General features: G+C 46.6%; 1 protein-coding gene across 2 annotated transcripts in view; it reads left to right on the plus strand.

Moving 5' to 3' along the window:
- LOC106751708 (T-box transcription factor TBX20-like) overlaps nucleotides 1-9528 on the plus strand; it is a 50291-nt gene extending 40763 nt beyond the window's left edge. For both annotated transcript variants that reach the window (XM_014632735.1, XM_014632736.1), the window contains one exon: nucleotides 7511-9528. In XM_014632735.1, the coding sequence (XP_014488221.1) occupies nucleotides 7511-7949 (439 nt within the window). In that variant the 3' untranslated portion in view covers nucleotides 7950-9528. The remainder of the gene's footprint in view (nucleotides 1-7510) is intronic.
- Nucleotides 9529-9886: the final 358 nt, after the last annotated feature.

Here is a 9886-nt window from a genome sequence, read left to right on the forward strand (position 1 = left end):
ATCCTTCTCTCCATGCAGAAGTTCTTAATTCGGATCGGCGAAAAACTGATCTTCGATCGTTCGTCCGGCGGTGATATGAGTTCAATCGATTGGCATGTTTTCGTTGGGCAATTTCACGGGAAGTCAATGAGAGATGAAGAGCGGGCACGCTTTAATGACTTCGCGTCTCGGTGGCGAACGTCTCGCGTGCGAACTCACCCTCGAATCACCGCGAGGCGCGATCCTCCCCAAATCAGCACCTGCCTAACACAGAGCAGGCCGCTTGCAGCGTCATTCCGAGACCTGTTGTTCGCCGCTATCTCGAATCCACGAGATGTCGATCGAAAGTCATCGTTCGCTTTGCATTCCGATGTTGGGCGGAAAAGAAAACGTCCCTCAATGGAACGAATGAAAGTGTGAATCAGTAAAGTTTAGTGAATATAGAGACGAAGGGGGAGGGAGATTTACACACCGACTCTCTCGGTCGATCGATGAGGAATCACGGCGTGATTCTCCATCAGCCGATGACACCGCCTCGCGCTCCAGATAAGCACGTACGACGCCAACAGTCGCGGTAGTGTGCACGGATGCGGGGCTCCGGCGGCGTCCGGAGTTAATGAGAGAGCGGCCGTACGGAGCAATACGGCGCATGCACCCGCCCACTTCACGCCGGCGCTGATAGATAGATGCCCCTCCGGCTCTCTTTCTCTCCTTTTTTCACTCGCTCTTTCTCCCCTCCTCGCTTCTTCGCCGGCCCTTCTTCGCGTACGTGTTCGGCATCACGGTCAATGTCGGAAGAAACATTAGCCACCCAGAGCTGCGATGGCGGCGTCTTCTTCTGACGCACGTCCCTTTCGGATAAGACTCAACCGTAGGTGTTGGAACCTCATCTTCCTTTTCGCGAAAAATGTGTCTTCGCATACGAAAATTCGCTACATTGGCGCTCGTATATTTTCGTCGCAGTTCTGTCGGCCGTTTGAGTTCGCCGCGCGTGGAGAAGAAAGAAACGGAGAAAGAGAGCGATTCCATGTTCTCCCGTTGTTCCGGAGGGCAAGGAGGGCAGGGCATTCATCTATATTAGCTTCGAGAGCGGACGGCCTGTCATTACCGCTGCCGCTCTTCCTCCTCCCCTTCCTCTCCTCGCGAAGTCTCTCTATCTTTCCCGTCTTGCTTCTTCTTCTTCTTCTTCTTCTCGGCACCAACCCCGACACTTCCGACCGATACCTCCCCTTGCTGGCCCATTAGCGGGCCGCATTATCAAAGCACCAGAGGAAGACGGAGGGATACCGAGGCGGACAAAGATGAAGAAAAGCCCTTGTAGTGGTAGCAGTGGAAGAAAAAGAGTTGGAGGTGGAGAGGCATCAGTGGCCGTGGCTGCTACGGAGCTAATAACCGCCGTTTAAAACGCAAAAACAAAGGTCTCGCCGTGCATCATCGGGACTTTGGGCCGGGGGTTCGCGGAGGAGAAGAGAGAGAGAGAAAAGACCCACACACACACACATCGGTCGGCTATCCGTCAGGGTCATTACCGAATCATTACCTACCATACCTACCGTGTGACGACGATGATGGCCCGAGTTGCAAGCAACACCGACATATACATCGTGCGCGTCTGGAGTTTGCTCGTTGGCGTTAACGCCTCGTGTTCACGTGTGAGTTTGTGCACTTGTGTGCTCTCGCGTACACAAATTCTCGTACCGAAAGAGAGAAGAGGGGGAGCGAGAGAGAGAGAGAGGCGGCGATCGCGCGTCGACCCGCTCGGCGGCAGCCGGGTAAATTACAGGCTCAACCGTATTTTGTGTTGTCTTGTTGTTTTTCAACGCGCCGAAAGGAAATGAGCGAGCAAACGCGTCACGCCACCCCGAACCTGCTAATTTCTATTCATATTTTATGGCTATTAATTTCTTCGCTGTTACATTCGCTCTCTACCTCCTTCGTCCCCTTTCGACCCGCGTCGTTCTCTCCATCTCTTTTCTACTTTCGTCTACGTAACTCCTCTTTTCTTCTTCGTTCTCGAATTCGTCCTTTTCCATCTTTCTTTTCATGTGCCTCCTAATATCCTCTCTTAACAGCATTCCACGTCGAAGGAAGAATCCGCGTTCAATGCCGGACTTCTTTTTCTCCATCGTCGTCATCGCAGATTTCTTCTTTCGTCGAATCTTTCGCGCCACTCCAGAGTCTTTCTTCTCGTTCGCGGAATCATCTCTGGAGGAGCGCTCCGTTTGGAGCGAGAGATGTAGCCTCGCTTTTTGAACTCTATCTATGATATCGTGTTTGTCAGAGAACATCACTATGGTTAAAAGTTTCGCACTTTTGAAGCGGCATGATATCACCGATACAGCCTGGCATTCCTCAGAAGAGAGAAAGAGATGCGTGCGAGGGAAACCGAGATGAGCTAAACCGCAGCATTCGATGAGCTACCTTCGGCCATGAGCGGGGTGTAACCTATTATTATCTACCACTTACCTAATGTTCTGTGTCAGCCGCGGGGTAAGCGGGGAATAACAGGCTGTATCTTTCTCCCCGGAATTCCCCGCGCTTTAATATTGCAAGCTGTTTCAGGCGCTGCTCGCCCGAGTGGTTTCTGCAAATTTATCGGCCGGCTGTCTGAAAGATTATCAATTAAGAGTAGCTTTAAGATGCGGAGTGAACTTTGCGGTTGAAATTAGCGAATGTCAAATGAAAAGTTCGATGAAGTGGTGCAGTTCCTGATTCGAGATTTCGAATCCATCAAGCGTAAATTTTTCAAATAGCTTGAAATGGCCAAATATCAAAGTATACTAACACCTTAAGGGCAGCTTGCAGTTGTGACTTATCGTGCGAAACTTTTCCGTTCAAACAAATTCAATTCCGCGATAGCAATGACATTAGCTTTCCTTACTTCAAAGCTAGTTACATTCTAATTTTTTCTCTCTGTCGACTTGTAAATAACCGCAGGATAATCACCATTAACGATCGCCAACAATTAATATCGGCACGAGTTACATCTTTATTATTTGTGTGTTCGCGAAGCGAGCGTGTAAATATTATGTGTGAATTATCGGCGTAAATATGCATGACGCCCGGTTGAGACGAAAAGGAGAGGAGAATGGCGCGTATAATTGAATCGCTAATTAAATTACGCCAGGCGGTATCACGCGAGGGCGCTGCAAAGGGCGAGCTGCTTCGATCTTCGGCCGGAGGAGCCACCGCCCTTCGCAGGATTCGACGATTAGGGACTAAGGAGGCTCGCGTGAGAAAGAACTGAGCGGATTTCGTGTTTTCCGAGGAGGGCGCGCGGAACATCTGACTGTCGCGAACCCGAGAAAAGGGCCTTTCCCCTTCCTCCTCTCCACGAGAAATTACCAGCACATTAGGCCATGCGAGGATATTTCCTTGTCGGAGCGCCTTCGAGGAACGTTCGGAAATTACAGATGCGGCCGCTAAAAGCCGTCAGTTTTGCTCCAATTAACCCTCTCGCGGATCAATCCTTCTTTTTCCTCCGTTCCGACCCAATGGAGCGATGTCACGCGTAAAAAGCAGTTCATCATTCGAGAAACGTTTCCTTTTATGGATGCGGCCGAGCATTTTTGTCAAATATTAAAAAAACTTTCCTCCTATATTCCAACAATAAATAACTGTAAAATTTAGTCTATCTTATTTTATCACGTGAAAAACTTACGGTTATTTATTGATTTTTAAAATGAAGGGAAAATCGTTGGAATATTCTACAAATGCGTTCAGTAAATCACATATCATTTTACGGTCATATTTTTTTCATTTCAATTTATTCTGCAAGAATGTTGGGCATACGTTTTCTCCCTTCTGACAACATCGCATTTTAATTCTGTACAGCCGATAATGAGCAGCGCATTAAAAAATTTCTGGTAAAACATGATGACTTCTCTAGGATCTCCTTAAGATCTCTCTAGATCTCTCTTCGCATTATAAATTGTACGAATCGTTTCCTAACTAACTCGACTTGCCTTCCTACGTTCTCCGAGAAGTCGAAGACCAGACTAGTATCATGTAAAGTTAAATTATTATGCAGCACGATGGGATATTTCTCGCGGCGAACGATCTGTTTTGATTCCCTGTGAATAAATTGAAGACCATCCTGTCATCAAGTTCGCGAGCGAGTTCTCACATGATCCAGCGGGCGCTCTTTTAATACGAGATTTAATTGATCGAAAAACGCGGCGAAAAATTCGAATCGGCCGTTTCGTTTTTATTTATAGAACAGTCGTCTCCCCCATCAGCCTGCGGTACTCGAGGGGTGACATTTTAATGGGTAACGGCGGTGGCCTCTAATTAGAACGTTTCGACCGTAACCGCGCTATTACGGGGGAAAACGCAGACTCGTCAGATCGATGAGGAATATTTATCGCGGTGTAACAATTACGAGAGAGCTCTGCGCGAATAGTAATAGGTGGCCGGCGGGGCCACTTTCTCTCTCTCTCTCTCTCTCGCCGGCAAACGACTGTAATTAGGGCTTTTATTGTCTGTACATAAGGAAGCTTTATGAAAACATTAAGGATATAATTCAAGGCCGGTGAAGTCCTCCGCGCCATGAATTGCAGCCGGGGCCTTAATGCATAGGAGACCGCGTCGGCTGACTGGCTCGCTGCGTCATTTCCGTTTTGCGTACACACGCACTCCGGGACCGCCACTACCTGCTCTCTCCCGAACGGTGTAATTTGATTTCTGGTATTTTCAGCGAGCAACGCGTGATTAAGCTATTTTGAAAAGAGGAAGAGTTTCGCAATTTGTGCTTATTTCTCGACCATTACTGCAATTGCCGGATAGATTTACGGCGGATGTAAATATCAGAAATGTTAAAAGTATAGCAAAGAAAGATATGAATCACAAACTCGCGCCTAAATAACCGTCGAATCGATGCTGCTCGCGGAACTCGGCTAATAGAGTTCGGGCCCTTGACAGCGATATTTCACGAGAACGAGAAGAGAAATGGCCGGTGTGTGGTCCGGCACGTCCGAGTGGACGGCGATTAGCCTCCAGTCCCCTAATCCCTCTCGCCCATTTCCTCTTTTCTGTCGGAGGATTACACATCCGCGCTCGGTGCACTCGAGAGGGTATTTAGACGACCGCGGGTGTGTGAATGTGTAGCGCGCACCGGGTGTCGTGTTACGTGCTAAGCGGTAACTGAGACGCGCGAACTGCACACCGGACCCATTGTTCCAGGGGTCTCCCTGCAACCACTGCGCGTCCAATGCTGCCCTTGTTCGTGGACCTCTCGCTTCAATCGATTTCGCGATTCTATCAATAAGGTACCTGTCGGCGGTGACTGCCGGATATACGATGATTAGTATTTTAAGAGGACGCAACAATCTGAAGACGAATCGTTCTAATGGAACGTTTTTTTTTTACTATCCTTATTTATTCTTTTGTATATCCCTTTGGTATGAGCTCAGTACATAATTCACCGAAATTTCAAAAAGAGAAAGAAAGCTAAACACAAAGAAAAAGAACCGAAACTATGATAATATGAATACGGAAAGAAGAGGCGCGAAGACAATTTAGGAAGAATTCAAATGTTTGATAATAGTATTTTTAAAAGAAATAAAGTGATACCAAATAAAGACAACTGACCCTTCCATATGCTGTGCATTTCAACACGAAATAACTTCTCAGAATCGATAGAGAAGATAAAGAAACGGTAGATAAAGATATAAACCCGTCCGCGGTTTTAGTAGAGTTCGCTGCCGATCTTCTTTTCGGAAGGTTCGTCTCATGCAATCGGCCAATCTTTCTTTTTTCTCGCTTCGCGCGACTCATGCACAGTCACGATGCAACTTATAAGAGAGCTCTCGTCGTACCGAGAACGGTAACTCCGGTCCAGCGAAACCCTTGGACCCTTCTCGCCTCGATTGACCGAGTGTCACGGTGACCCTCAGGGTAACTAGACCCGCGAGAATCCCCCAACCACGGGGACAGAATCATTAAAGAGAACCCCGTTGGGATTGAATTGTATGACGAGAGACGTTGGTCGCGCGACATGACAAAGTGCTTCACGGTCGTGCCGACGACGATCGGAAATGGAGGAATTGAATGTCGCTGCAATTTTCTCGGACACACGAAAATGATACACCTCTCGTATCGATCAATATATTTCGTGTATCTCTCCCCTGACGCAAGTAGTTCTTCAAATAATCGGATTGCCAGACATGATAGTTTCTTTCTTTACACGGTTTTCTATGATATCATGAACGCTAATTATTTACAACAATGGTAACATTTTATATATACGACAGTGCGACAGTAGATTGTGAAAATTTCAAGAATTCGCAGACCCGCATTTCGATCTAAATAGAAATATACTTTTCTTTGTTATATATGATTTCATGTAAGAAATGCTAAGATATCGAGCGCAGGGTATTTATGAAAGGGATCCTGAAGGTCGGTTCGCGGAATCGGATGATCGATAGGAGGTATCATTCGGTCCAAATTATCCGACGGGATATCAAGTTGTCTCTCAACCATCACTTGACTTCCGAGAAGAACTGGCAGCCACCCATCGTCTTTTCTCGAGGTCTGAAACTAGATAGAAAACGGCGTGCCTCCCCATTTTCAGTAGGATACTCGAAAATTCGTACTCAAGTCAACAAAATTTCAGAGGTGTTTTTATATCGTTTGTGCATTTTCGTGAAATTGAATGGTACTTATCCTGTAAAGTTTACTTCATTCGGATAGATGATTCAACGCGTTCTGCGCGAAATCGAAAGCAATTAAGGGCTCTCTCACGATAACGTAATGAAGTCTTAATAATTAAGATGGACCGGCCGATAATCGGCTTACGCTCCGCTCCCGCGCATAATCACGAAAGTAGGAAGTGACTCGCCGCGCAATGAGACTCCATCGTTAATTATCGTCGGCATAGAGGAGGAAGGAGGGAGGATCTCTCGCTGTTCGCGACGCGTTTTCGATCGGCCAATAATCCGCTCGTTAGCGTTTCTGCCGATAGTAACGAAGGCGCGTCCGCACACAATCGCCCGTAATTAACCCTAATTAAGCACGTGTCTAACGTACGAAATCATCCATCACGTTGCCGAGAGATGGTAGGAAGGGACACGCGAGATGGAAGAGACTCTAAGCGATCGTCGTTGCGTGCGTTCCTACGAGAGAAAAGCTCGTCTTAATTATCCGCCATTCTCCTCTATCCCTCTCCTCCTCGTCGGCCGTAAAGGAATCTCATTGATTTACTCCCTTTTAAGTGCCATTAATGCCGATAACGTCGATCGATTAATCAGCCGAGCAGCGTGCCGCCTCTTTCTCGCCTTAAGGACCAACGATTTTATCTCGCGTTCCCAGGATTTATTCGCTCGATCTGGCTGGGCGCGAAGTAAAGCGCGCGACGATAGCGCGCGTTCTGCTTGGAAACTCTCGCACGGGAAAAGTTTCAACATCATTGAAATTAATAAGACACTTTACGGTGGAAAAATAGATCGGTCAATTATCATAGACGCTTTCCGACCCTCAGATTTCCTATTTATCTAATCCTTTCATTCCACTCTTTTCCACTCGATTGTTCCAGGGACCCCATGGAGATGATGGAGCAACAACTGATGAGATGTGTCGTGCCCCCGGTCAGACTTTACGAGCACTTAGCCATATCGTCCCCGGCGGCGGCGGCCGCCGCCGCAGCGCTCGGTGCGCAGCAACAACAGCACCACCAGTCGTCCGCGCAGCAGCAGCAACACGAGAACTCGTTACCGTGGCTAACACAGTCGCCGCTCTTGTACGGCGCAAGGGCTGCCGCGGGCTCACCCTCGCCCTACTCCACCCCCGCCGCCGTCGGCCCGGCCTTCCCGTATCATCCCGTCTGGTCCTGGCAACCACCCCCGATCACAATGATCTCGCGACGATCGTCACCCCCCATCGCCCCTGCGCCCCCCGGCCTCAGGTATGTACCGTATCAAGCGACGGCGAGCACACCCCCGCCGCTGCGGGCACGCCCGTCCTCCCCCAATTAGCGATCCCCCTCGGCGACTGCTGCGTTCCTTCTCCCTCTGTCTGTGATCGAGCGACTGAAATCGAAAACCGGGCTCTGTCTTGGCGAGCTCGCTTGGACGAATCGTGGATAGCGTTGTGGAAATTAAGTGAAGCGCGTCGTCATTGTTCGGACAGCTGTGGATGAAGTAACGCATACTTTTACCCTACGTCTACGTAAATTTATCGATTGAATATAGGCCCGGATGTGCAATAGGTGTAGCGAGCCTTTGCGTAATTTAACATTTGGATCTTAGGAAGTGAGAATGCTGTGCACGTTAGAGCTGAAAGCTAAAGATTAGCTATATCTATTGTAGATCCGGCCTAAAGTGACCATTGTTCTTTTCAAATTTAATTCATTTTACTACTGTTTAAATCGATAAGTATTTAAAAGTAAAATCCGTTGTACACGTTGTAATTCTCCGTCTGTGATAGATAGATGAAAATATTTTTAATTTAGTTTTTTTATGGAATGGTGACTGACCACTAAATTTATCTTGTGATGCAATATTCGGTGTGTTAAATTTTTCGCCGGTTACTCGCTTTATCTATACTATAATAAGAAACAAAGTACTTTCTATACTGATTAAATAATATTTTTCTTGGTCTCCGTTGGACGCGCACAGGAGAATGAAGGAGGGTTAGTATTCCGCGTCGAGATGATATCAAACGGGAATTTCGGGAATGTAATGTAACTTCGTGTTCAATCGTCGCATAACGTTGTGATTATTGTGGTGTGCATTCAAGAACTTACGATAGCCTTCCGCTAACCGAACATTCGTATGTTTGCGAATAATAATCAAGATATCCATCGCGTCTTTCAATCGGTAACATCACTTAGTTCCACATCGCGAGGAAACGAGGGAGGACGGTGTGCAACGTATGCCTAGTGTTCGCGTTTCTCGGTAACACCCAGGTGCAGCCAAAGAACTAACCCTAGCGCCCAATGTTAACCGTGTAATGTGTAGGTATTTATATAAATGTATAATTCTGTATGCATGTCCTTTCGTTGATATGCACGAGGCGAGCGCATTTCCCTCTCCCTCCTTCCTAAAAATAACGCTTCCTTCCTTCTCTCCGTTGAGTTTCAAGACTGAACATGTCACTTGGATGATATAGATCCGGAGGATCAATCATGTTGGTGATCCTGCCGTGAAAGTTCAGTCGCAGGACATCTTCGTGCTCACTGTAGAGATCGGATTGCACGAAAAAGAAGGCTCGCGTCGATGAATCTTCTTGCCGATTTCGTTCGATTTGTAAATAATGTTCCGCGCGTATTAGCAGGAACAAATTTTTATGGTAACGTGATCACCGTACGCAAGTGTCCTCGTACATGTGTTTGTTCGAGCGTTTATGCAATTTGAGTACGTGTATGTATGTGTGGGTGATGGGACGAATGAAAGTCATAATTGTATTATATACCGCGATAGTATTATAACGCGTCTTTCTTCGGGCGCTATAATTTGTACAGAAAGAATTTCTTTGACAGTAGCGAGTAGTTGAGCATCGCGTATTTCTCGATGTAGCACGACAGAAATAAATGAATTTTCATTAATCGGCCCAGATCACTCCCATTCGTTTCTCATCAGAATTATTTTCTCTATCGTGTACCTTGATTATACACTTCACTTCGTGTTTATAAATAAATTATATTTTATTATATTACGAAACGATTAATTCCAAATAAAATCTATCTTCTTTTCAGACTCCAACGGAAAAACAATGAAGAGTAATGGTTGAATTGCGAAAGAAGTTTATACAAATAATTTTCATTGTACTATTAGGAGTTTGCAACAGAAAGGTGGTATATAATGATTAACAATAAATTAACGAGAGTGAATTCTTACCTTGAATGAATTCACCCCAAAGGCGATCGGCTGGAAAGGTGATGGCGAGTATTATGCTATCGCAACGTTTAAAA

Source organism: Dinoponera quadriceps, unplaced genomic scaffold (genome assembly GCF_001313825.1).
Source record: "Dinoponera quadriceps isolate SergipeBrazil2010 unplaced genomic scaffold, ASM131382v1 scaffold115, whole genome shotgun sequence".
Taxonomy (NCBI): domain Eukaryota; kingdom Metazoa; phylum Arthropoda; class Insecta; order Hymenoptera; family Formicidae; genus Dinoponera; species Dinoponera quadriceps.